This window comes from Macaca mulatta, chromosome 20 (assembly GCF_049350105.2).
Source record: "Macaca mulatta isolate MMU2019108-1 chromosome 20, T2T-MMU8v2.0, whole genome shotgun sequence".
NCBI classification, from domain to species: domain Eukaryota; kingdom Metazoa; phylum Chordata; class Mammalia; order Primates; family Cercopithecidae; genus Macaca; species Macaca mulatta.
This window is the reverse complement of record NC_133425.1, coordinates 16308591-16336524: the sequence shown is the minus strand read 5'-3', so window position 1 is coordinate 16336524 and position 27934 is coordinate 16308591. Positions and strand designations below refer to the sequence as shown.

The 27934-nt window shown below is 46.9% G+C and overlaps 1 protein-coding gene and 1 long non-coding RNA gene across 4 annotated transcripts in view; one reads left to right on the top strand and one right to left on the bottom strand.

Moving 5' to 3' along the window:
• Window positions 1–27934, bottom strand: part of BMERB1 (bMERB domain containing 1) — a 169196-nt gene that overhangs the window by 16770 nt on the left and 124492 nt on the right. The window contains 1 exon segment of the mRNA NM_001194421.2: window positions 3633–3706. Coding sequence (NP_001181350.1) covers window positions 3633–3706 — 74 coding nt within the window.
• On the top strand, window positions 17390–20793 carry LOC144338366 (uncharacterized). 3 transcript variants are annotated; one of them, XR_013412393.1, is made up of 4 exons: window positions 17390–17526; window positions 18785–18919; window positions 19236–19518; window positions 19580–20792. It is a non-coding gene; the product is annotated as an uncharacterized LOC144338366 (long non-coding RNA). The 3 variants fall into 3 exon arrangements; XR_013412391.1 differs by having other exon boundaries at window positions 17391–17517; window positions 18776–18919; XR_013412392.1 differs by having other exon boundaries at window positions 17394–17494; window positions 18752–18919; window positions 19580–20793.

Here is a 27934-nt window from a genome sequence, read left to right as displayed (position 1 = left end):
ATCTTGCAGCTATCTGTTTAGGAAAAAAGAAAGGCAGTTTTGGCTGGGCGCGGTGGCTCACGTCTGTAATCCCAGCACTTTGGGAGGCCGAGGCGGGCAGATCACGAGGTCAGGATATCGAGACCGTCCTGGCTAACACGATGAAACCCCATCTCTAGTAAAAATACAAAAAATTAGCCGGGCGTGGTGGCGGGCGCCTACAGGCTCCCAGCTACTCGGGAGGCTGAGGCAGGAGAATGGCATGAACTCAGGAGGCAGAGTTTGCAGTGAGCAGAGATCGCGCCACTGTATTCCAGCCCGGGCGACAGAGCGAGACTCCATCTCAAAAAAACAAAGGCAGGTTTTTGTATGACTCATAGTTCCCAAGCTTAACCTTTCCTTTTGGTATAGTGAATTTGGGGTCCTGGGACTTTATTTTCCTTTCACAGGGCAATGTTGCACGCTCCCCTGACCTAACTTGGGGTACACATTGAGCAACATTTGTACATCTTTAGACATTTTTGGTTGTCACTGTCAGAAGGGTTTGAACTAGAGCGACTCCATCTTGAATAGGGGCTGGGTAAAATGAGGCTGAGACCTACTGGGCTGCATGCCCAGCAAGTTAGGCATTCTAAGTCACAGGATGAGATAGGAGGCCGGCACAAGATACAGGTCACAAAGACCTTCCTGACAAAACAGCATCAGTAGAGAAGCCTGCCAAATCCCACCAAAACCAAGATAGCCATGAAAGTGACCTCTGGTCGTCCTCACTACTCATTACAGGCTAATTATAATGTATTAGCATGCAAAAAGTCACTCCCACCAGCGCCATGACAGTTTACCCATGGCAACGTCAGGAAGTTACCGTATATGGTCTAAAAAGGGGAGGAGCCCTCAGTTCTGGGACTTGCCCACCCCTTTCCCAGAAAACTCATGAATCATCCACCCCTTGTTTAGCATATAATAAATAACTATAGTATAATCAATCAAGCAGCCCAAGCTGCCACTCTGCCTATGAAGTAGCCATTCTTTTATTCCTTTGCTTTCTTAATAAACTTGCTTTCACTTTCAGACTCACCCTAAATTCTTTCTTGCTCTTGGTCCAAGAACTTTGGGGTCTGGATCAGGATCGCTTTCTGGTAACATCACCAAAGCGGGGTAGTGGGCAGGTAGGTTGTGCTAATGGCCTGCAGTGGGTAGAGGCCAGGGATGAAACTCAACATCCCACAAGACACAACACAGAGCCCTGTACACCCAACAAAAAATGATCAACCCCAAAGGAAGATATTAACATTTGGCAACCCCAAATGTCAATAGTTGAAGGTTGGGAAACGCTGCTTTAAGGCTCTTCATGCTGCACTTGTAGCTCAGGAATAACTGCCACTTATGGGCACCCACTGTGTGCTGGGCCCGGTCTCTTTCTACTAACTTGGGGGCTCCTTGAGAGTGGAGAACCGTTCTCTGTTCATCACTGCATGTCCGGCACCTAGGTTCAGGGCTTCCTGCAGAACGGCCTCTTGGGACATACTTATTGAACTGACAGGATGGCAAAAACATTCAAGTCAAGGGCAATGGTGGGTGCTTATCTGGCCTGTTTGAAAATGCCTTTGCAAAAATGATAACAGTGAGAAAATTAGGACAGTGAAGGGGATCTGATCTAACCAACCCCCATCTTGCCTTTAACCTTCAAACTGTCCTTAATCATTCCCAGGCTTAGGCCACGCTGGCTTTGGAAGACATTTAGTTTATAGTTTAAATGATTATAATCCTTCCCCCCAACTAAACTGCCTTTGTAAAGCTAATAAAAGGCCCCCATGTTAGAAGGATGGGAGGAGGTTAATTCCGCTAAGGCGTAGACATAAATGACTACAGCCATTATTCCAGAGGTCACAAGATTCGCAACTTCCCCAATTACTCCTGCAGATAACATCACAACTGCAGAACCTAAGATCAGCCTTTTGAGATATCTTTTTAGGTTTTGCATTTCTGATGAATGATGATCCACCTGGACCTGCCACCCAGAAGTGGACTTAGCACCCTTGAGAACCATTTTCACACCCCTATGATTGCATCCCCAACCAATCAGCAGCACCCTTTCTGATATAGTTTGGATGTGTGTCTCCACCCAAATCTCATATTGAAATGTAATCCCCAGTGTTGGAGGCGTGGCCTGATGAGAGGTGATTGGATCATGATGGAGGTTTCTCATGATGGTTTAGCACCATCCTCCTTGGTACTGTCCTCGAGATAGTGAGTGAGTTCTCATGAGATGTGGTCATTTAAAACTGTGTGGCACCTCCCCCCTCACTTTCTTGCTCCTGCTCTGGGCACGTGACATGTCTGCTCCCTTGTCTTCAGCCATGATTATAAGTTTCCTGAGGCTTTCCAGCAGCTGAGCAGACACCAGCATCGTGCTTCTGGTACAGCCTGCAGAACTGTGAGCCAACTAAACTTACTTTCTTTATAAATTACTTAGGTATTTCTTTCTTTCTTTTTTGAGTCGGAGTCTTGCTCTGTCACCCAGGCTGAGTGCAGTGGTGTGATCTCACCTCACTGCAACCTCCACCTCCTGGGTTCAAGCAATTCTCCCACCTCAATCTCCTGAGTAGCTGGAATTACAGGCACCTGCCACCACCCCTGGCTAATTTTCATATTTTCAGTAGAGGTGGGGTTTCACCATGTTTGTCAGGCTATTCTCAAACTCCTGACCTCAAGTGATCTGCCCGCCTTGGCCTCCCAAAGTGCTGGGATTACAGGCATGAGCCACCGCACCCGGCCTGGGACTAGTCTTCTGATGAGGATAAGCCCTACAGAGGGCAACTGACCCAGCCTGATGGGCAAGGGAAAATTCTTTGGAGAAGACGCCAAATAAGTCAGGCATTAATAACTACCAAATCTGGGGTGACTCCAAAGTTCGAGTTTGTACCCACTTCATCTGTTCCCAAGTAGGATCATAATGGTCATAATTGCTAATATTTACTGGACTCTCAAGGCCAAACATCAAGCTAAGCACTTAGTTTGCATTATCTCATTAATTTTTATGATATTTAATTTAATTTAATTGTATGTTTTTTGAGACAGTGTCTCGCTGTATTGCCCAGGCTGGAGTGCAGTGGCACAATCTCAGCTCACTGCAACCTCCGCCTCCCGAGTTCAAGTGATTCTCCAGCCTCAGCCTCCCGGCTAGCTGGGCTTACAGGTGCCCGCCACCACACCCAGCTAATTTTTGTATTTTTAGTAGAGATGGGATTTTGCCGTGTTGGCCAGGCTGGCCTGAAACTCCTGACATTAAGTGAGCCACCCACCTCAGCCTCCCAAAGTGCTGGGATTACAGGCGTGAGCCACCGTGTCCGGCCTCTTTATGATATTGACACTCAATGAATTAGGTCCTCTTACTATTACTACCCAATATTCAGAGGAGGAGAAATTGAGTCTCAGAGAAGTACAGTGACTTGCCCAAGGACAAGAAGGTGACCAGAATTCACTAGGACTTGAACCCAGGTTTGCCTGACTCGAAGTCGTGTTTGACACAGGCAGTCAGGGAGCACTGCATTGCAAGAATGAGACTGTCTTCCAGACCCAAGGGTACAGATGGGCCAGGTCGGGGGCCCCCCAGCATCTGCTTAGCACAGGGTGAAGTTGCAAATGGTTACCTGGGATGGCGACCAAGTTCTGCAGCTCCTGCTTCAAGTCCATGATGTCCTTGCAGAGCTGGATGTCATCCATCCTGGGGAAACAGGACACCACCAACAGCAGGTTACATCAGCAGAGCATCACACCCTGAGCATCACCCGGTTAACACAAAGAAGCTGATAAAGGTGGGTTATCTTTTGAAGAGGCCATACATGCTCATGAGGTTTTCCCTCAAAAGGAAAAAGCCAAACACTGCTCAATTTTCCCACCACCTGGAAATGATCAATCATTGTTTTTTGTTTGTTTGTTTGTTTGAGACAGAGTCTCGCTCTGTTGCCCAGGCTGGAATGCAGTGGCATGATCTCGGCTCACCGCAACCTCTGCCTTCCAGGTTCAAACGATTCTCCTGCCTCAGTCTCCCAAGTAGCTGGGATTATAGGTGCCTGCCACCATGCCCAGCTAATTTTTTTTTTTTGTATTTTTAGTAGTATTTTTAGTAGAAACGGGGTTTCACCATGTTGGCCAGGCTGGTCTTGAACTCCTGGCCTCAAGTGATCTGCCCACCTCTGCCTCCCAAAGTGCTGAGATTACAGGCATGAGCCACCGTGCCTGGCCATCAGTCACTGTTAATAACACCTCGATAGAGCTCCTTCCAGCCTTCATGTGCCTGGCTTTGGTTTGCTTATATGAGTGGGTTCATGTGGCATATTCAGTTTTGTTTTTCAGCTAATGTTTACATTTTTTAAACATTACAGAAATTGACAACATAGAGGAAAGTCTCCCTCTGTCCTTCAGAGAGAATCATTGTCAACAGTTTAGTATGTATTCCTCTGGATTTTTAAAAACATTGTTTTTCTCACGCCTGTAATCCCAGCACTTTGGGAGGCTGAGACGGGCAGATCACGTGGTCAGGAGATCGAGACCATCTTGGCTAACACGGCGAAACCCCGTCTCTACTAAAAATACAAAAAAAATTAGCCAGGTGTGGTGGCGGGCGCCTGTAGTCCCAGCTACTTGGGAGGCTGAGGCGGGAGAATGGTGTGAACCCGGGAGGCGGAGCTTGCAGTGAGCCAAGATCGCGCCACTGCACTCTAGCCTGGGGAACAGAGCAAGGCTCCGTCTCAAAAAACAAACAAACAAACAAACAAAAAAAAAACCAAAAACATTATTTTATTCTGCAAATGTTTACATTTTTTTTTTTTTTTTTTTTTGGAGATAGAGTGTCACTATGTTGCCCAGGATGGAGTGTAGTGGCATGATCACAGCATACTGCAAACTTTAACTCCTGGGTTCAAGGGGTCCTTCCACCTCTGCACAACCCCTCCCAACCCCGGCCCCATGCCAAGCAGCTGGGACTACAGGCTAATTTCTAAACAGTTTTTCTTTTTGTAGAGACAGGGACCTGGCTATGTTGCCCAGGCTGGCCTTGGATTCCTGGCTTCAAGCAATCCTACCACCTCAGCCTCTCAAAATGCTGGGATATAGGTATGAGCCACTGTATCCAAACTCCTCCAGATTTTAAAAAAATGCATATGCTTATAATATCATATATGACACCACTGTTATTGTACAAAAATTTTTTTGCAATTTGCTTCGTTCAATTTAATAATCTTTAATAGTCTTGAGCAGCTTTCCTTATCGGTATATGCAAATCTCCACATTTTTAGTAGCTGCATAGTACACCATTATGTTGATGTACAGTGATGTCTTTTATTTTTAAAATTTATCTTTATTTTTTTTAGACAGAGTCTCACTGTATCACGAAGGCTGGAGTGCAGTGGTGCGATCTTGGCTCACCGCAACCTCCGCCTCCCAGGTTCAAGTGATTCTCTGGCTTCAGCCTCCAGAGTAGCTGGGATTACAGGCATGAGCCACTGCACTCGACTGATAATACGGTGATCTATTTAACTATAATTTATTTAACTATTCCCCTATTCATAGACATCTAAGTTGTTTCCTAATACATTTCTAGGATAGATTCCTGAAATGCAATTGCTGGGTCTAGTGACATGAACATTTACATTGTAGTAGGAATTTCCAAATTGCCCTCCAGAGAGACTGGGCATGACATTCTCAACAGTGTGGCGGTGGGGGGACAGTGGGTGCTGGCTCCTGTCATCTCAGTATTTGGGTTGCTTTTGCAACCCAGTTTTACACTACACATTATAGTTTTGCATTACACATTATGGTTTTGTGTGTGTGCCACAAAAATGAACTCGTCTTTCAATTACAATATTTGTAATGGCTGTCTGCAATTTCACAAATGAGATTCATCGGGATTGTGATAATTACGCCCTCCTCTTGATTACTAAGGCTGGCTTTTCAGGTTTGAGCAATTTTGGCCACTGTAGGATGAACATCAGTTCCTCTAAGGCTTTTTCTCCATGCTGGATTATTTGGGGTTTACATTCTCAGAAGTGGAACCACTGTGTACAAAGGGCTTGAGATTTCCATAGCTGTGGAGATGTATCTTCAAAGCGCGTGATATATAGGTTCACATTCACTCTGCATGTCTTTGTCTTTGTTGTTCTTGTTGTTTTGGGTTTTTTTTTGAGACAGGGTCCTGTTCTATCGCCCAAGGCACAATCATAGCTCATTGCAGCCCTGAACTCCTGGGCTCAAGTGATCTTCCCACCTCAGCCTCCGAAGTAGCTGGCACTACAGCTGTGCAGCCACCATGCCCAGCTCATTCTTTTTTTAATTTTTAAACTTCATAGAGATGGAGTCTTGCTGTTCACCAGGTCGGTCTTGAACTCTTGGCCTCAAGTGATCCTCCCGTCTTGGCTTTCCAAAGTGCTGGGATTACAGGCGTGAGCCACTGCACCTAGCCTGCACGTCTTTATTGAACATCTACTGTGTTGGGCACTGTTGTCATCTCTGAGGCTTGCAGCAGCAAAGAAGACCAAGCCCTCACGAAGATGACATTTTGCTAGCAGAGACAGAAGCTAAACACAAATACAATATTTCAGATGTTACCAAGAAGACTGAAGCAGGTAAGGGATGTAGTGGGTCAGCTTGAAGCCAGTATCTTACTTTGCTCCTGACAACTATCCTAGGAAAAGCCAGAGGACAGAAATCATATTTTCATTTACTCATGCGGAAACAAGTAAAGAGGCTCAACTGAGTACACACAGCTCATAGGGGCAGGACCAGAACTAGAAATCGACCTTTCAGAGTCTGAGTCCACTGATCTTTCTGCCTCATTCCTCAGCGTCTCCATCAAGGGCTGGGGCTGCTGACTACTTTTGGCAGTGCCATCTGTAGACCAGCATGGGGCCCTGTCTTAGTCTGTTGAGTGTTGCTATCAAGGAATGCCTGTGGCTGAGTACTTTACAAAGACAAGAAGTTTATTTGGCTCACAAATCTGCTGGCTGGAAGATGGGACATCTGGCGTGGGCCTCAGGCTGGCTACATTCATAGAAGGTGAAAGGGAGCTCATGTGTGCAGAGGTCACCGGGCAAGATGGGAAGCAAGAGAGAGCGGGAGGTGCCAGGCTTTTTTTGACAACCAGCTGTCAAGGATCTAAAAGAGCAAGAACTTGCTCACTCCCACCTCCCAGGGAGAGCTTAATCTGTTCATGGGGGATCCGCCCCCGTGACCCAAACACCTCCCACTGGCCCCTATGATAGAGTTTAGATCTGTGTCCCCGCCCAAATCTCATGTCGAATCGTAATCCCCAGTGTTGGAGGAGGGGCCTGGGGGAAGGTGATTGGATCATGGGGACGGGTATCTCCCTTGTTGTTCTCGTGATAGTGAGTTCTCACGAGATCTGGTTGTTTAAGTGTGTGTGGCACCTCCCGCTTTGCTCTCTTCCTCCTCCAGCCGTGTAAGACTTCCCTGCTTCCCCTTCGCCTTCCACCGTGATTGTAAGTTTCCTGAGACTTCCCCAGCCATGCTTCCTGTACAGCCAGTGGAACTGCAAGTCAATTAAACTTCTTTTCTGTATAAATTACCCGATCTCAGGTAGTTTAAAAAATTTTTTCCTTAAAATAGAGATAAAGTTACACCATATTGTCCAAGCTGGTTGCCAACTCCTTGGGTCAAGCAATCCACCCACTTCAGCCTCCCAAAGTGCTGGGATTACAGGCGTGAGCCGCCGCACCCGGCCTCAGGTAGTTCTTTATAGAAATGCAAGAACAGACTAATTTCAACATGAGATTTGGAGGAGACAAACATACAAACCACAGCAGGACCCCTTGCCTTTTGCCACTCAAGAATAACTCATGCTGTCCATTCTAATCTCAGCATCCTTGTTTCAGGACAAGAGCCAGGAATGCCTTGCTTCAGCCTGCATCTCTTGTTGCCAGAGGCACGCCAAGCATTTTTCAAGCCCTGCTCTGGAATGTCCTAGCAGGTGACAGCTGCCTCGAATGAGTGTGGACTTGCCGGGAGGGCACAGACTGTTCCTGTGGGTTTCTATCAGTGATCGTTCAACTGGAGGGACTCCGGATGCTTTTGCAGAGATCAGGCTACATCAGGGCAATCTTGGTCCCCAGGAACATTTGGTAATGCCTGGAGACATATTTGGTTATTATAATTGAGTGTGTGTTGGGGAGGGGTGTGATTGCTACTGGCATCTAGTGCGTAGAGACCAGGGACACTGCTAAACATCCTACTGTACACAGAACAGCTCCCACAACAGACAGCGAGCCAGCCACCATGTCAATCACACTGAAGTTGAGGAATCTTGGATTCTAACCACAGAATTATCAAATTATTGATAATTTTTGAGAGGTAAGAGAGGAGAAGATGGAGAAAAGGCAAAAGGAGAGACAGGTAGTGATTAGGAGGCAGAGTTTTGGCACCAAACAACTCTGGCTCAAAGGGGCCACGGTGCAGTGACTTCCTTCTCTGCCTCACTTACCTAACTCATTTTTAATTATTTCTTTCTTTATCTATTTTTTTTTTTTTTGAGACGGAGTCTCAAAAAAACTCAGGCTGGAGTGCAGCGGCCGGATCTCAGCTCACTGCAAGCTCCGCCTCCCGGATTTACGCCATTCTCCTGCCTCAGCCTCAGGAGTAGCTGGGACTACAGGTGCCCGCCACCTCGCCTGGCTAGTTTTTTGTATTTTTAGTAGAGACAGGTTTCACCATGTTAGCCAGGACGGTCTCGATCTCCTGACCTCGTGATCCGCCCATCTCAGCCTTATTTATTTATTTATTTATTTTTTGAAACAACAGTTTTGCTCTTGTTGCCCAGGCTGGAGTGCAATGGTGCAATCTTGGCTCATTGCAACCTCTGCCTCCCAGGTTCAAGTGATTATCCTGCCTAAGCCTTCCAAGTAGCTGAGATTACAGGCATGCACCACCAGGCCCAGCTAATTTATTTACTTATTTTTTTGGACGGGATTTCACCATGTTGGTCAGACTGGTCTCGAACTCCTGACCGCAGGTGATCCACTCGCCTCAGCCTTCCAAAGTGCTGGGATGACAGGCGTAAGCCATCGCACCTGGCCATCATGTTTTAAATAGGAATGATAGCAGTACTATTTGCTGGGATTATTATGCACGTCAAGCATTGAGCACAGTGCCTGGGACCTACACAGTCAAATGCCCAAATAAATGCTATCTACTATTATTATGTTGTTTAGAGATAGGGTCTGGCTCTATCACCCAGGCTAGAGTTCAGCAGCACAATCATAGCTCCCTGCAGCTTCAAACTCCAGGGCTCAAAGGATTTGCCTGCCTCAGCCTTCCAAGTAGCTAGAACTTCAGGCATATGTCCCTACACTCAGCTAATTTTTAAATTTTTTGTAGAGACAGAATCTTGCTATATTGGCCAAGATGGTCTTGAACTCCTAGGCTTAAGCGATACTCCCACCTCAGCCTCCCAAAGCCCTGGGATTATAGGCATGAGGCACCACCCTTGGCCTTTACTATTATTATCATTAGCTGTGAGAAAGAAGCAGAGAATGGCTGGGTGCAGTGGCTCACACCTGTAATCCCAGCACTTTGGGAGGCCAAGGTGGAAGGATCACTTGAAGTCAGGAGTTCAAGACCAACCTGGCCAACATGGTGAAACCCTTTCTCTACTAAAAATATAAAAATTAGCCGGGCGTGGTGGTGCACGCCTGTAATCCCCAGTTCTCAGGAGGCTGAGGCAGGAGAATTGCTTGAACCCGGGAGGCAGAGGTTGCAGTGAGCCAAGATCATGCCACTGCACTCCAGCCTGGGCAACAGAGTGAGACTTCATCTAAAAAAAAAAAAAAAAGACCAGGTGCGGTGGCTCACATGCCTATAATCCCAGTACTTTGGGAGGCCGAGGCGGCCAGGTCACAAGGCCTTGATCAAGAGATCAAGACCATCCTGGCCAACTTGGTGAAATCCCGTCTCTACTAAAAATACAAAAATTAGCTGGGCGTGGTTGGTAGTGGGCGCCTGTAATCCCAGCTACTCAGGAGGCTGAGGCAGGAGAATACTTGAACCTGGGAGGCAGAAGTTTCAGTGAGCCGAGATTGTGCCACTGCACTTCAGCCTGACTCCATCTCAAAAAAAAAAAAAAAAAAAAAACAATAACAACAACAAAAAAAGAAGCAGAGAAAAAGGAAAAGAGAAAATGATGTAGAAGAAGCACTATTTCTGAGGAATGGAGCTAACATGTAAAACCTTTTTAAAAATAACTTTCAGTGCTTATACTCTTCTTTGTAAGAGTTTTTATTTATTTTATTTTATTTTGAGATGGAGTCTGGCTCTGTCACCCATGCTGGAGTACAGTGGCACAATCTCAGCTCACTGCAGTCTATGCCTCCTAGGCTCAAGCCATCCTCCCTCCTCAGCCTCCAGAGTAGCTCGGACTACAGGGAGGCGCCACTACGCCCGGATAATTTTTTGTATTTTTGGTAGAGATGGGGTTTTGCCACGTTGCCCAGGCTGGTCTCAAACTCCTGGGCTCAAGTGATCCACCCACCTCACCCTCCCAAAGTGCTGGGATTACGGGTATGAGCCACTATGCCTGGCCAATAAAAGTTTGTAAATGGCATTTTTATCTGATTGTAGAGTGGATCCCTAATTATTGTAGAAATTTTGGAAAATACAAACAAGTACAAAGAAGGAAGCTAAACGTATGCAAAACCTTGACCTACATGTAGCAGAGGCCACTTCTACTCCGGGGGTTCTGGTGTATTTCACAGCTGTCTTTTTCCTCCATGTAACCTAAGGGTGGCGGGCTTGCCCTGGGGGCCTTTTCCCTGGCCCTCTGTCCATCTCTAGGCTGCCCTTAGCATGTGATTGGATCCTCCCAAGAGATCCAAGCCCACAAACATTGACAAGCAAGGTGGAATTCTACAGAATTGCTCACGGGAGTCACGCTGCAGGACTTCATCAATGTCCCTATGAGATAGCTCTGTTTTCCTCATGCCTCATCTCTTCTCTCTCTCTCTCTCTCTACCTCCTCCACACACCTCCCACCAAAGGAGGACCATCAGGTCCTAAATCAAGCTTGTCCAAATCTGACCCAGGATGGCTTCTGAAGGCGACCCAACACAAATTTGTAAACTTTCTTAAAACATGAGATTGTTTTGTGTGATTTTTTTAAAGCTCATCAGCTATTGTTACTGTAAGTGTATTTTATGTGTGGCCCAAGACAATTCTTCCAATGTGGCCCAGGGAAGACAAAAGATTGGACAACCCCGTCCTAAATCATTCAGCTCTGTTCTTCAACTTATAAACCCCAGTTGGCAAAACCAAAAGCTTCATGGTCCTTTGAACATCCTCCCAAGAAAGAAGCTTGTCCCCCCACCCCAAGCTGTCCATCAGGGTTAGGTGTCCATTCACGTAACTAAAAATCAAATCTTTTTCTGGAATATGGAAGGATGGGTTCTGCCATTAAGGCAAACAAGAAGTCAGCATTTACGGAGCCTTTACTGTGCAAATGCTCAGCACTTTCTGTGCATAAACTCGTCTAGACCCTCACAGCAGTCCGGGAAGAGAAACATTGTTTTGAGCTCCATTTTCCAGATGAGTATATGGAGGTTAAGCACCACACCCAGTGTTCTGTACTGGTAAGTGGCCTTCTAGATTCAGCCCTAGCTCCTGCTCTTGACAATTTCACCGTGGTGTCTCCTCTCCATGTGGCTACATGAGTTGCAGCTGGCATGATCCGTGGCAGACCTTCCCCTCCCCCTTTCTCCCAGAGCTCTGATTTGTCCAGGAGGCAACCTGCTCAGCTTGATGGAAGCCAGCCACAGAATCCCATTTGCTTTGGCCAGATACGCACTTTTCCAGGCTCTCTTGCAACTAGAGGTAGCTATGACATCTACTCTGGGCCAATGAAATATAAGAGCACAACTTTAAGCAACCATTACCATAGTCACATATCTGTCATAGTGACATATATGTACCATAAAGACATATAGTGACATATATAAGGAAGCTACTGGGGGGTTTAGTTACACATCGTTTGGCTGCTTGACTTTTAGCTATATAAGTTTTAAGACCAGCTGGAAGTAAGTGGTTAAAAGCAAACAAGGCAAGTTAAGTTTGGTGGGCTTAGAGAAAGCCCTTAAGAGAAAGTCTGCTTGGGCAGGCTTCTGGGGAGGATAATTAGGGCCTTGGGTTCTCCCCCGTCCTGGTCCTAAGCTCCTACAGCCACTCAGGTGAGGATGGTGAAACCGAATGCTAACCTGATTAAGCCCACCAAACTTAGCTTGCCTTGCTTGCTTTTAACCACTTACTTCTAGCTGATCTTAAAACTTACATAGCTAAAAGTCAAGCAGCCAAACGATATATATATACCTAACCCCCCCCTACTGGCTTCCTTATATATGTCACTATATGTCATTGTGGTACAGTATGTCATATGTCACATGTATGTCACTATGACACATATGTGACTATGGTAATGGTTGCTTAAAGTTGTTTTTCAGGACTATGGGGGCAGCTCTTGTCCAGTTCGAACCCGTTGAGATCAATGACCCTTCAACTGAACCTGTGCAAATGCTAGAGAAGTGACCTTTTGATGTCAGAGGGCCCAAAAACTCCCTGGGATCATGGTGATGCTGCCATTTTCTAAACATGCATCCTATGAAGAGCCAGGAGCTTGGCTATGTATGTAGAGATTGCCAATGACCTCACTTCCCCTTGCCTCCAGTCACCTTTCCCCACACTTTAGAACACCCTGCTCCTTTATTCCATAAAGATCCCTAAATTCCATCTTCAGGGAGGCAAGTATGAGACCTTTTCTCCTGCCTCCTTGCTTGGCTGCATTGGTGTGAATAAATTCTTTTCTTTTGCCAGATCCATCATAACAGCGACTGGCTTCCTACGCATGGGCAGAATGGGACAGATTCGCTATCTATGGCAGAGGGGAGGAGAGGAAACCCTTGATAGCATCCTGGGGCCACCCCATTGACCCTCGGGCCACCTGCATCTGGATTGCTTATCAAGTCAATTTTTTTTTTTTTTTTGAGACGGAGTCTAGCTCTATCGCCCAGGCTGGAGTGCAGTGGCATGATCTCGGCTCACTACAACCTCTGCCTCATGGGTTCAAGCAATTCTCTGCCTCAGCCTCCCGAGTAGCTGGAATTACAGGCATCCACCATGCCCGACTAATTTTTGTATTTTCAGGAGAGACGGGGTTTCACCATCTTGGCCAGGCTGGTCTTGAACTCGTGACCTTGTGATCCACCCACCTCAACCTCCCAAAGTGCTGGGATTACAGGTGTGAGCCACCGCACCCAGCCTCAAGTAAATATTAAATGTCCTTATGACTTAAGTAGTGTGAACAACTGACTTGGTTTGCCTGGGGCTGTCCCAGTTTCTGCACTGCAATTTCCAGATCCTTGGAAACCTCTCAGTCCCGGGCAAACAGAGACAGCCGGTCACCCAAGATTTAAGACACTAGTCATCGAATGCTCTGTTCCTTGGAGCTGAAGACATTTTCACGGATACATGTGTGTGGACAGCTGCATTTTTAATGCGTATTGGATCAAGACATACCTACAGCTGTCCCGCTCATTGCAAGCATGACATCGTGATGATTTTCCAATGCCATTAAATCATATTGTTCAAAAGACATGTGAATAGTTCATGCAAAGTGCTTTAAAAGCGTAGCTGGAACTGTGAATAAGCCACATTAGTCCAGGTCTCTGTACCATTAGGGCCGAACCTGGAAATCAAACTCTGCTGCTGCCTGAGCGTTCCAAAGAGAGATGTTATCTTCAGTAACCTGATTAACGTTCAGAAGGAAAAGAAAGCCAACCCGTGTCATTCAGCATCTTGGCCTTTCACGCTGGGACGATAGGGGAAAGTGGGTCATTTTTTATCAGCGTTGGGTGGGGAGAGGTGATCAGGCCCTGCTGGAATGACAGAGCGGCTGCTTTACCAAACTTTTGTGAAAATGACACGAAACGGAGGCATCAGCTTGAGTTGCAGCCTAATGGAAACCCAGCAGAGACGACGACAAAAGCAGAGGCAGGTTTCCAGAGGCAAGGATTGACTTTTAAAAATAGTCTTTATTGTCTCCTTTTAAAAATAAGTTACGGAGGCTGTGGGCATCTTAAGACAGGTGAGAAAAAGAAGTAATGTCTAGGCCGGGCGCGGTGGCTCACGCCTGTAATCCCAGCACTTTGGGAGGCTGAGGAGGGCGGATCACGAGGTAAGAAATCGAGACCATCCTGGCCAATATGGTGAAACGCTGTCTCAACTAAAAATACAAAAATTAGCTGGGCTTGGTGGCACGTGCTTGTAGTTCCAGCTACTCGGGAAGCTGAGGCAGGAGAATCGTTTGAACCTGGGAGGCAGAGGTTGCAGTGAGCCGAGATTGCACCACTGCACTCCAGTCTGGCAACAGAGCGAGACTCTGTGTCAATAAATAAATAAATAAATAAACAAACAATGAGGGGTTTAGATGAGTCCTCGAGCCCCATTCTGTGAGCACAGAGAGGATGCAACCCGCTTTAGACCCAGCCAGATCTCATTGTAGATCTCAGTACCCCCATTGCCTGGCTATGACCTCCTTTACTGCTCTCAGCCTCAGTGCTGTCACTGTGGAAAAGGGATTACACCTTTGTCCTGGGGTTGTATGAGAATTAAACAGGCTTGTGTGTGTGGTGCTGGCAGCCCACGGTTTTGCACAGGCAGCGTGGGTGTGTAGGAACAGCTACTTCCATCCACCCCTCCACCCTAGGTAAGAAGTCAGCTCACAGAGACGCTCCTGGACTCTCCTAGCCAACATTTCTGTGCAAAACGTGTATCTCACCATCACATGCTATTTCGCTACTCCCCTTTCCTCCCCTCTCTTTCCCTGTCTTGCCTTGTCTTGTCTTTTCTTTTCTTTTTTGAGATGGAGTTTCACTCTTTTCACCCAGGCTGGAGTGCAATGGTGGGATCTCGGCTCACTGCAACCTCCACCTCCCAGGTTCAAGCAATTCTCCTGCCTCAGCCTCCCAACTAACTGGGATAACAGGCGCATGCCACCAAGCCCAGCAAATTTTTGTATTTTAGTAGAGATGGGATTTCACTATGTTGGCCAGGCTGGTCTCGAACTCCTGACCTCAGGTGATCCACCCACCTCAGCTGCCCAAAATGCTGGGATTACAGGCATGAACCACCACACCCAGCCAGCAAGTGCTATTTCAATGTCCTCAAATCAAATGGTTCCAAGATGATAAACATGTGCACTGGTTCAGCTTTCGTGGGATTCATGAGCTTAAACGCTATCCCTGGGGAAGGGTAAGTGTTGAGAAGTCTCCAGGGAGCCCCTGGCCTCAGCCATTTCTCAGCATCTTGCTGGGGACCAAGGGTCCAGAGAGGTGCCTTCCAGCGGGCTTGGGTGACATCCATAGGAAGGGAATGCCCTCATGTTGCACCCTGGAAGGTCAATATGCCTGTTTTATCTCCGTGGCTGTTTTAATGGTCTGTGGATTAACATCCACCTGTCACACCGGCCTCTCCTTTGATTGCAATCAGATACTCGTTCCCAAACAAATGTCACCTTCTTCAAGGCCCTTGTTCCCACTCTGTTCCCAAACAAACGTCAACTTCCTCAAGCGCCGTTTATTCTTCTCTCTTCCAAGGGCTTTCTAGACTTAGTTTTGATTTTTCTTACAATAACAACTACTAATACTGTTCTTTTGTGTATGTATCATATAAAAAAATTATGGACAGGCACAGTGGCTCATGCCTGTAATCCCAGCACTTTGAAGATGAGATGGGAAGATCGACAGAGCCCAGGAGTTCGAGATCAGCCTAGGGAACATATCGAGACCCTGTGTCTACACAATAAAAAAGTTAGCTATGCCTGGTGGCGTGTGCCTGTGGTTCCAGCTACCAGGGAGGCTGAGGTGGGAGGATCACTTGAGCCCAGGAGGTTGAGCTCCTGGGTAAGCCATGATCACGCCGCTCTACTCCAACCTGCGAGGCAAGGATTGACTTTTAAAAATAGTCCATTTTCTTGATGTGGGTGACCAGCTGTCTGCCTTGACAGAGTGAGACCCTGTCTCAAAACAAACAAATAAACAAACACCAGTATTGCTTAGTTACTTTTGTTTTAGACCTAAAAGAATACTTGGTCCTTTTTTTTTGTTTTTTGTTTTAGAGGCAGGGTCTTACTATATTGCCCAGGCTGGACTTGAACTCCTGGGCTTAAGGAATTCTCCTGCTTCAGTCTCCCAAGTAGCTGGGAACACAGGCATATACCACCACACCCAGTTTGGTCTGTTTAAAAAATTATACAACTATTACATAAATATGGTCTCGCTATAAAAACATCAAACAATACAGAAGTATAATTGCTAGCACTTATTGAATGCTTTCATATGATTGGTGTCAGGCTCCGGATTAAGCATTTTACACAAATCATCTCAGTGAACTCTTGCAGCAACTCTTAAAAGGTAAGGACTATTATTATTATCTCTTAGACAGGATAAAGAACTTGTTCAACATCACAGAGTAAGTGATAGGAACTTGGACCCCGTGCAGTCTGATCTCAGAACCCATGCTCTCGGCTGGGACTGTGAAAGCTCCAGACAGTGACTAGAGTTCAATGAAGATAGAGATCAGGATAGTCTGGGAGAAGGTTGCTCAAATCGAGGTGCACCTTACAGGGGGCGCATGACTTGCAGGGGTCAGGAAGAGATTCCAGGCACTCAGAGAGAGGAGGGAGCTGAGACAAATATTAGAAATGGGTGTGGTATGCCAGGGTAGGTGACAATGAGGAGTCTGCCCAATTAGGACATATCAGGGACATAATGTGTCTGGGTTGTAAAGAACCTTAACATGGGAGCCATCTTAGGTTCTAGAGTGAGAGCATGGCATGGAGATGTGTCTATGAAACCCAGTTTGGAAGACATGGTGATCAGTATTTCCACACCAAGGAGAGAGCACACTCTCCCTTTGAACTTCTGTCTAAGACGCTCCAAGGAATTCTTGGAAGATTCTTCGCCAGTCTTTAGCTGGGGCTGGCAAACTACAGCCCACGGTCAAAATCCGGCCCACTGCCTGTTTTGGTACAACTCACGAACTAAGAATAGTTTAATTTTCATTTTTAAATAGTTGGGGAAAATCAAAAGAGGAACATTTTCTGGTATACGAAAATTATGTGAAATTTAAAGTTCAGTGTCTGTAAATAACGTGCTATTGGAACAAAGTCACGTCCATTCATTTCGGCATTGTCTGTGGCTGCTTTTTACAACAGTGGCAGAGGTGAGTAATCATGACGGAGACTGTACACTCTGTAGAGCCTAAGATATTTAGTACTTGGCCCTTTACAGAAATAGTTTGCTGACCTCTGGTCTTTAGAAAGAACCTTGGTAAGTATTCAGAGACTGAAGAGGTTTCTCTTCTTTTCTTTTTCTTTTTTTGAGACAAGGTCTCTCTCTGTCTTGCGTAAGCTGGATGGAGTACAGGAATGTAATCATAGCTCCCTGAAGCCTTGGTCTCCTAGGCTCAAGCAATCCTCTTGCCTCAGCCTCCCAAGTAGTTGGGACTACAGGCGCATGCCACCACGCCTGGGGTAATTTTTAAAAAATGTTTTGGACCAGGCACAGTGGCTCATGCCTATAATCACAGCACTTTGGGAGGCCAAGGCAAGTGGATCAACTGAAGTCACAAGTTCGAGACCAGCCTGGCCAACATGGTGAAACTCCATCTCTACTAAAAATTAAAAAATTGGCCGGGCATGGTGGTGCATGCCTGTGATCCCAGTTACTCGGGAGGCTGAGGCAGGAGAATTGCTTGAACCTGGGAGATGGAGGTTTCAGTGAGCTGAGATCGCGCCACTGCACTCCAGCCTGGGCCACAGAGTGAGACTCCATCTCAAAAAAAAAAAAAAAAAATGTCTGGTAGAGATGGGGGTCTCACTGTGTTGCTCAGGCTGGTCTCAAACTCCTGGGCTCAAGGCATTCTCCTGCCTTGGCCTCCCAAAGTACTGAGATAACAAGTGTGAGCCACTGTGCCTGGCCCTAAAGAAATTTCCAGCTCTCATTTTACATGAATGAAGAAATCAATGCCCAGAGAGGTGAATGCTGTTCACCGATTCACTGACTCATCCAGAAAACAGTTCTTGAGTGCCTACTGTGTGTCAGCCCTCCTGATCTATTTTCACTTTTGAGAGACACTGAGACATAGGCCAGCTACCAAGGCCATGTGGCGAGACAGCAGGGCTCTTCCCACCCCACTGCTTCGACTGAGAGACCAGAGCTTGTTTTCTCCTCTGGGCTCTGGCGGGGAACTGGGCTGTGCCCTTCCCACACATGCTCACTAATGCTACCTGGCAGTTTCTGTGACTGCACGTAGCCCTCTGCACATCCTTCACTCCTTTGAAGGAGACAGTAAGTGTTGTGAGTTCATTATTTCTCCTTCCTTCCTTCCTTCCTTCCTTCCTTCCTTCCTTCCTTCCTTCCTTCCTTCCTTCCTTCCTTCCTTCTTTCCTTCCTTTCCTTCCTTCCTCTTCTTCCTCTTCTTCCTCTTCTTCTTCTTCCTCCTTCTTCCTTCTTCTTTTTCTTCCTCCTCCTCCTCCTCTTCCTCCCCTCCCCCTCCTCCTCTTCTTCCTCTTCCTCTCCTCCCCCTCCTCTTCCTCCTTCTCCTCCTCTTTCTTCTTCTTCTTCGTCGTCGTCTTCTTTTTTGAGATGGAGTCTCACTCTGTCGCCCAGGCTGGAGTGCAGTGGTACAATCTCAGCTCACTGCAACCTCTGCTTCCCAGGTGCAAGCAGTCCTCGTGCCTCAGCCTCCTGAGTAGCTGGGATTACAGGTGCACACCACCACGCCTAGCTAATTTTTGTATTTTCAGTAGCGATGGGGTTTCACCATGTTGACCAGGCTGGTCTTGAACTCCTGACCTCAAGTGATCTTCCCACCTCGGCCTCCCAAAGTGCTGGGATTACAGGTGTGAGCCGCCACGCCCATTTATTATTTTCTATTATTTTTTCCCCCAGACTCTTACCAGTGCCTAGAATAAGACACATCGTCCTTCCTTTGGAGGGCCCAGCGAGCTGTGAAGTGGGTAGAAGACTGGTCCTTGGTGTCCCTAACCCTACCCCTAAGGCCCTTGGCTAAGCTGCCCCAGAATCATTAAAGATGTGAACAGAGATTAAGCTCCAGGGTGGGCGCAGCAGCTCCTGCCTGTTATCCCAGCACTTTGTGAGGCCGAGGCAGGAGGATCGCTTGAGTGCAGGAGTTCAAGAGAGCTGCTGGTTTTAAATGTGGCACTTCTTCGCTCTTTTTCTCTTGTGCTCTCTCTCTCCTGCCGCCATGTGCTTCCTTTCCCTTCGCCTTCTGCCATGACTGTAAGTTTCCTGAGGCCTCCCCAGCCATGCAGAACTGTTGAGTCAATTAAATCTCTTTCCTTTATAGATGACCCAGTCTCGGGTAGTATCTTTACAGCAGTGTCTGAACAGACTGGTACACAGCCCATGTGCATCCCTGTGTCAAGTCTGGCCCCAATGAGTTCTCTTGAATTCCTGCACTCAAGTCTCTGCCCAACTCCACCCCCAGCTCAGAACATCTTTGTCTCAAACTAATTCCTCTGCAGCTTCACTAATCCCTTCTCCTTCTGGAATCTTCCTGATGCCCTCAGCTACATCAGGGCCTCTTCCTTCCTGCAGCCATAGCCGCCTTGTTATCTCACTGACATCTAGGCATTCCAGAACCATCTAGGCATTTCTTTGTGTTTCTGCCTCAACAGACTTCACCTCCTTTAAGGGACTTTGCCTTTTTCCTTCATGGTTCTAGCACACCACCCCATGCCTGACACATCGCAGTAAATACACAAGGAAGGAACGAAGGCTGGCAGGCAGGGAGGGTACACACAGTCCTGCATTTTGTTGAAACAAGGCCTAAAGACTGCAGGTGCAGGTGGAAAAATTTCAAGTCTCATGATAGACGCCATGAGGGCAATCGTATCTATCAAAGGCGGTGAGTCAGCCCTGGAGAAATCCAATTAAACATCCGTCATTCAAGTGATAACTGCTTTGCATTCTGCTATCAATACTGTTTCTATTCTGAGCTGGCTCAGCATCTGAGCTCTCTGTGCCTTCCATTCTCAGTCACCTGCTGCGAGTTCCCGCCACTGTGCGGCGTCCCCTCTCCCAAATCTACCCTCTCCACTCCCAAGTCCATCCCTGCTCTCAAGCTGATGCCAACAAAAGCTGATTTGCATCCAGCCCAGTCTCCCTGAATCCTCATCATCTGTAGGGTGGAATTCTTCTTCTCCACTTTATAGAAGTCTCAGAGAGGTTAAGTAAATCGCCCAAGATCAGACAGCTTGCAAGATTTGAAAGAAGACAGTCTGACTCCAGAGCCCTGACAATTGCCACTACAATAGACTGCCTACGTATGTCACCAGATATACCAGACTGTCATCTTCTGTTCCCCTACCCCCTTACTTTATCCCGTTCTTGCAGTCAGGAGACTTATAAAATGCTTTCAGGCCGGGCGCGGTGGCTTATGCCTGTAATCCCAGCACTTTGGGAGGCTGAGGCAGGCGGATCACTTGAGCTCAGGAGTTTGAGATGAGCCTGGGCAACACGGTGAAACCCTGTCTCTACCAAAAAAAAAAAAAAAAAAAAAAAAAACCAGCCAGGCATGGTGGCGGGCACTTGTAGTCCCAGCACCTTGGGGGGCTGAGGTGGGAGGATCGCTTGAACCTGGGAGGCAGAAGTTGCAGTGAGCTGAGATTGTGCCACTGCACAATCTGGCCTTGGTGACAGAGTGAGACTCTGTCTCAAAAAAAAAAAAAAAAAAAATGCTTTCAACCAGTGGCAGTTCCAAGGGGTGGGCTTTCTTGGGGATGGCAGGAATGGTTTTAGTCCCACCTCGTAATTTCCATTATCCTTCAAACCACCTCAACATTTAAAAAGTGTTTTTAGGCCGGGCGCGGTGGCTCACGCCTGTAAACCCAACGCTTTGGGAGGCCGAGGTGGGTGGATCACGAGGTCAGGAGATCGAGACCATCCTGGCTAACACGGTGAAACCCCGTCTCTACTAAAAATTAGCCAGGCGTGGTGGCGGGCGCCTGTAGTCCCAGCTACTTGGGAGGCTGAGGCAGGAGAATGGCGTGAACCCGGGAGGCAGAGCTTGCAGTGAGCCGAGATGGCGCCGCTGCACTCTAGCCCGGGCGACAGAGCGAGACTCTGTCTCAAAAAAAAAAAAAGCAAAAACAAAAAAAAGTGCTTTTGAAATGGGAAATATCAGGTAGGATAGAAGCAATAAGAGAAAAAAAATTAAAGAAATGGGAAATAGACATTTCCCCCAATTTTGTACAAAGTGTAAGAAAAAAACTTGATAGAAACTATGCAATTTTAATTAATTTGTACGACACAAATCTCACTAAAACCATGGACTTGCTACTGCGAAGGCAGCTGTAAGGTAAGTCCCCTGATTTTTTCATGTGACCAACTGGTTGGCCCTAAGTCCCTCCTGTTTAGGAACTTTTTTTTTTTTTTTCCAGACAAAGTCTTGCTGTGTCACCAGGCTGGAGTGCAGTGGTGTGATCTCTGCAACCTCTGCCTCCTGCGTTCAAGGAATTCTGCCTCAGCCTCCTGAGTAGCTGGGACTACAGGTGCACACCACCACGCCCAGCTAATTTTTGTATTTTTAGTAGAGACGGGGTTTCACCATGTTGGCCAGCATGGACTCCATCTCTTGACCTAATGATCTGCCTGCCTCAGCCTCCCAAAGTGCTGGGATTACATGAGCCACCATGCCTAGCCCTGTTTAGGAATTTTAAAGCAGTCACTCCTTTTATATTTTTTTGAGATGGAATCTTGCTCTGCCCTCCAGGCTGGAATGCAATGGCATGATCTTGATCTTGGCTCACTGCAACCTCCACCTCCTGGGTTCAAGCAATTCCTCTGGCTCAGCCTCCCTAGTAGCTGGGATTACAGGCACTGGCCACCATACTCAGCTAATTTTTGTATTTTTAGTAGAGTCGGGGTTTGACCAGTTTGGCCAGGCTTGTCTCAAACTCTTGACCTCAGGTGATCTGCCCACCTTGGCCTCCCTAAGTGCTGGGATTATAGGCATGAGCCACTACATCCGGCCGCAGCCATTCCTTTCAACTGAGCATCTAAAGACTAAAGGAAAAAATATCTTAGAAACACAATCTGCAGTCCCCGGAGAAGCCTCCCCTGCCCTCTTCCCACCCGTTCCTGCTTAGCCCATGGACTGGGCCACTGTGACCACAGTCTCAGCTTAGCCCTGCTCCTGCCAAAGCACAGAGCACACTTCTCTGAAGCCATCAGCTATGGACCATCACCACTCGCAATTCCCATTAGAGTCACTGCACCAGCAGAAGCCGATAAGCTTTTGATGATAAGTAAATTAATATTTAAGTCAACTTCATGTTTATTCAGCACGCTAGCGATTAGTGGTCTCCTTTGTAGGGAAGCGAGACCCCGGGGCTTGAAGAACCGCAAAGAAAATGCAAGTAATCTCTGTTGGCTGCCCCACAGCAGGGCAGGCTAGGACTAGAATGAGAGATGTGCCGGCGAATGTTTAACTGGCTGGGAGCAGGGGAGGGAGGTAGAAGCCCTGTTGTGAATCATTTGCCAATTTCCACGGTGTAAATACTCCCACTACTGCAGATTTTGAGCTACCCACAGTTGAACTGGTTCTCCAGATTCCTAAAAATTTAACATCACTGGCTAGAATCAACAAGTGGGCAGATTTGGGGGTGCCTCTTCAACACTCTTTAAAATATTTACTCAACATTTACTTAGAAGAGAAGTTACTTAGAAAAGAAACTTAGAACTATTTGGGGAAAAGGTTGCCTGTGGCAATGATGATGACAATGATTTTGGCTACCATTTACTCATAATTCACCATGCACAGGGCAGGCGCAGTGGCTTACACCTGTAATCCTAGCACTTTGAAAGGCCAAGACGAGCAGATCACTTGAGATCAGGAGTTCAAGACCAGCCTGGGCAACCTGGTGAAACCCCATCTCTACTAAAATACAAAAATTAGCCAGGTGTGCTGGCGCACAGCTGTAATCCCAGCTACTTGGAGGCTGAGGCAGGAGAATCACTTGAACCCAGGAGGCAGAAGTTGCAGCGAACCAAGATCATGCCACTGCACTCCAGCCTGGGCAACAAACAGAATTTATCATGCGCCTTTTACACCGTAAGTGCTTTATACACTTTATACAGGCATGAGCCACTACGTCCAGCTGTACTAAGAAGCGCTTCATAGGCACTAAATGCTTTACATAGATTATCTCAATCCTGATAACCACTGTTTGAGGTAGGCACTGTGTGGTCGTCTCTTTTATACATGAAGATCCCACAGCTCAAGGAGGTTAAGTGGCTCCAGCAGAATCACACAACTAGTCAGTGCTGAATCTGGGACATTGACCTGTGTAGCCTGGTTCAGATGCCCACATTATCTCAATGAAGAACACCTCCTTCATTGTGTGGCAGGTCAGGTCTCACCAACGCAGGCCTCCAGAACAGCTGTTTCAGCAGGGACTGTGTGGTTAAGTTAAATATTAAAAGCTGAAAGTGGCTGGGCACATGGTGGCTTATGCCTGTAATCCCAGCATTTTGGGAGCCCAAGGCGGGTGGATCACCTTGGTAAGGAGTTCAAGACCAGCCTGGCCAAGATGGTGAAACCCCATCTCAACTAAAAATACCAAAAAAATTAGCTGGGCGTGATGGCAGGCGCCTGTAATCCCAGCTACTTCGGGAGGCTGCGGCAAGAGAATCGCTTGAACCTGGAAGGCGGACGTTGCAGTGAGCCGAGATCCCGCCATTGCACTCCAGCCTGGGCGACAAGAGCAAAGCTCTGTCTCAAAAAAACAAAATAAAACAAAAAATGCTGAAGAAGCCAACTGGGCATGGTAGCTCACATCTGTAATCCCAGCACTTTAGAAGGCAGAGGTGAGTGAATCACCTGATGTCAGGAGTTTGAGACCAGCCTGGCCAACATAGTGAAACCATGTCTACAAAAAATACAAAAATTAGCTGGGCGTGGTGACGCATGCCTGTAATCCCAACTACTTGGGAGGCTGAGGCAGAAGAATTGCTTGCACCCAGGAGGTGGAGGTTGTAGTGAGCAGAGATCACACCACTGCACCCCAGCCTGGGCGACAGAGCGAGACTCTGTCTCAAAAAAAAAAAAAAAAAAAAGGCTAGGAGCGGCAGTGCCCTTTTATACAAAGGCTGGAATGTAACAGAAACCCTCCGAGAGTTTTGCCCAGGCCTTTCCTGGGCCTTGAAGCATGACAAGATAACGAAGGAATTCTTAACAGGACCCATTTAGGATTAAAGTTTTATTGGGGGTGTGAAGAAAGTCCCCAGGCCTCCACAAACAAGTTTATTGGGGGTCTGAAGGGACTCCCCAAACCTCCATGATTTAGCAGGAGACAAGATAAGGGTAATCACCCCAGCACCTGGACCCACTTAGATTAAGTAAATTTACTGAAGCTCCAGAGGAAAGTCTTTGGGACTCAGCTCAGTTAGACTAGAAGAAGCTAATCACTTAGGTCTTTAGATGAATGCACATTTACACGTGGACGTATAGCTTAGAAGGTATGTGAGCCCTGGGAAACTTTGTAATTTTGAGTTGGTCTGGTGGTATTTTCCAGGCCTTCTCCCTGTAACTGGTAACAGAAATAGAAACTCCCTCCTTTCCCAGTTTATTTGCATCTCGTGATTGGGCCACTGGAATAAGCAGTTTAACTCTGATACCAGTTCAGCATAACGCTCTGGAAAAAAAATCAAAATCCTGCAGACAGCAGGACTCACTTTGCTTAGAAGGATGGGGTGTATGTGTATGTGTTTTTGTTTGTTGTTTGTGTGTTTGAGACAGGGAAACAGGGTCTTGCTCTGTCATGCAGGCTGCAGAGCAGTTGCTTGATCACGGCTCACCACAGCCTCAATCTCCCAGGCTCAAGACATACTCCTGACTCAGCCTCCTGAGTAGTTGGAAATACAGGCGCGTCCTAGCATAAGCTTGGCTAATTTTTATATTTTTTATAGAGCGGGAGTTCCACCATGTTGCCCAGTCTGGTCTCAAACTCCTGGCCTCAAGCGATCCTCCCATCTCGGCTTCCCATATTGTTGGGGTTACAGGCGTGAGTCCCTGTGACTGGCCCCCACCCTCTTCTTTGACCTCTGTCAAAGAAGACCTTTTTTGCCACCATTCCCGGCCATGGAAGGCTGTTTAGAGACCACCTATGGTAATTTACACACGGTCTTGGATGGGGTTGTGTCTCCCTCCTGTAGTGGAAAAAAGTTGGAATTTTTGGCTGCTCAACCTCCAAACCCTAGTTCTAGGGAAAGCACTCACTGTGTCAGTCATTATTCGAGAAGTTCAACAAGGGAGCACCCCCACTTCTTCAGACTCAGTCAATCAGAAGCTCATGTCCAAGACTTTGACCACAGAGCAAATGACAGAGATAAAAGGATGGAGGGATTAGACTCGTGCTGACCAGCAACGGCGGCTTCCTGGCCAGATTGGTCCTGTGGCCAGTCTCTGGGGTTTTCTTGATCCATACTCATTTCCAAGCCTGTTCCTTCTGACTCCCGAGCCCCCATCCCCACTCATAGCCTTCTACAATCCCATTTTTTGGCTGAGTCAGGCAGAGTTGATTTCTGTTGCTTGTGGCCAACAACCCTAACCAAAAGAAGCATCAGAGCGTTCCCACCAACCACACCAAGTCTTCTCTTTAAGGGAAATCCGATGGGGACAATTTTCACCATCACATATCACCTTAGTGAGTCTGTAGCATATTCTATCGATTGTTACTGGGCTAGCTTGCACCTAATCAGCTGTGGGCAGATATCAGTAAGAGGGTGTTAGAAAGGACTTATTAGAAAATTTGGGGCCAGGCGCAGTGGCTCACACCTCTAATCTTAGCACTTTGGGAGGCCGAGGCAGGTGGATCACGAGGTCATGAGGTCAGGAGTTTGAGACCAGCCCGATCAAATGGTGAAACCCCGTCTCTACTAAAAATACAAAAATTAGCTGGGTGTGCTGCCAGGTGCCTATAATCCCAGCTACTCGGGAGGCTGAGGCAGGAGAATCGCTTGAACCCGGGGACGGAGGTTGCAGTGAGCCGAGACTGCACCACTTCACTCCAGCCTGGGTGACAGAGCAAGACTCTGTCTCAAAAAAAAAAAGAAAAGAAAAGAAAAAGAAAAAGAAAAGAAATGTTGGGCTTGTGTTAGATGCTTTGGGGGACAGTTTAAAGGAAGTGGGCATTTACTCTGGATTGGATGTTAGGAAGTGGAGGTAATTCTGATAGAGTGTCTTCATCATTCTTTCCTTTAAGGGGAGAAGAACAGAGTGAGACTTAAACTGTGATTGATGGAGAACTAGTAGTCACTCATATGAGCTAGGAAATGGGGCTGTCGGGTGATTTTTGTGGTTGGGACAATGTTCATGTCTTTATCTGCCTTCGGGAGTAGTGTGATTTTGTCTTGATCTATCACGGTCTCAGGATGACCTTGTCTTATACCGGTGATCTGCAAAATTGTTTACGTTCAACAGGAGAACATTTTGGCCAAGCTGTGAGTGTCAAGCCAGCTCCTGGCTGCCAGGGGCTGCTTTTCTCTTTCTCAAAGTGTAGGAAGTAATTTATATACTTCCTGTCTGCCCATAAGTAATTATGAAATCTGCAACTATAGGGACCAGTCCTACCCATTTTAGCCTTCCCTGTGGGGCCCACCATGATGCTTTGCACACTGAATGTGCTCTGGGAATGTGCCCAGTGAACTAAATTATGGGCACAGAGAGCCCTCTGGGACTTGGCATTATTATGATCATGCTGAAGTATATTTTCAAAATTTAAAACGTGACTCATACAAATGTGGAATGAGCACTTGTCAAAAAAATTTATTTAACCCATTAATGAGGGAACCAGTAAGATGGTAAAGCTCGCTCCAAGGGCATTTAAAAAGTGGATTCATCAGCATCTTTAATAAGAATCTTAGCATAAGATTGCTAAATTTGAGACAAATCTGGTTAACATGCTGTAAGATCAATAAAACCATAATCTTTAATGTCCTCTTTTTTCTACTGGACAGAAATCTACAAGTTAATGTGTAATTTCACTATGTCAGTGCTCTAATCAAATAATAAATAACAAAGTGAGATACATGTACTCTCTCCAAGATAATTAATCATCCGTGGGCAGGTCATTAAGCAATGCCTCAGTACGAAAGGACATTCTTCCTTATTTCCAATTTTTATTTAAGAATCATAACAAAAGACTCTTTTGTGACTTCTTAGGAACATATTCAACTGAAATTTTTTTGAGTTGTGTTTCAGAGACAGGGTCTTGCTCTGTGGCCCAGCCTGGAGTGCAGTGGTGCAATGAGAACTCACTGCAGCCTTGACCTCTCAGGTTTGAGCAATCCTCCCACCTCAGCCTCCTGAGTATCTGGGATTGTGGGTACATACTACCATACCCAGCTCATTTCAAAATTTTTGTAGAAAGGAGTTCTTGTGATGTTGCCCAGTCTGGTCTCAAACTCCTGGGCTCAAGTAGTCCTCCTGCTTCAACCTCCCACAGTGTTGGGATTATAGGATTGAGCCACTGTGCCCAGCCTGAAATTTTTCTAATGCCCACTTCACATCTGGCAATTCCCCAGGTATCATCAGCAGCAGTAGCATCCTGCTGATATGGACAGAAGGCAGCAGGACAGGGTCCCGGGTGAGGGCTCCACCCTCAAGCCTGGACCTGCAGCCCTAAATGAGAACAGGCATTCCTGTTTTTGCACCCAAATATTGCCTTTTCCAAAACCGCTATGGCCCACCCTGCCCCTATCCTATGGCCTTAAGAACCCCAAACCCCAGGCTCCACAATCAGAATAGCACCAGAGTGTCATTGCAAAGAAGGAGAGAAGAGAAGAAGTGTCTGAACATCGAGAGGAGTTCAGCTGGG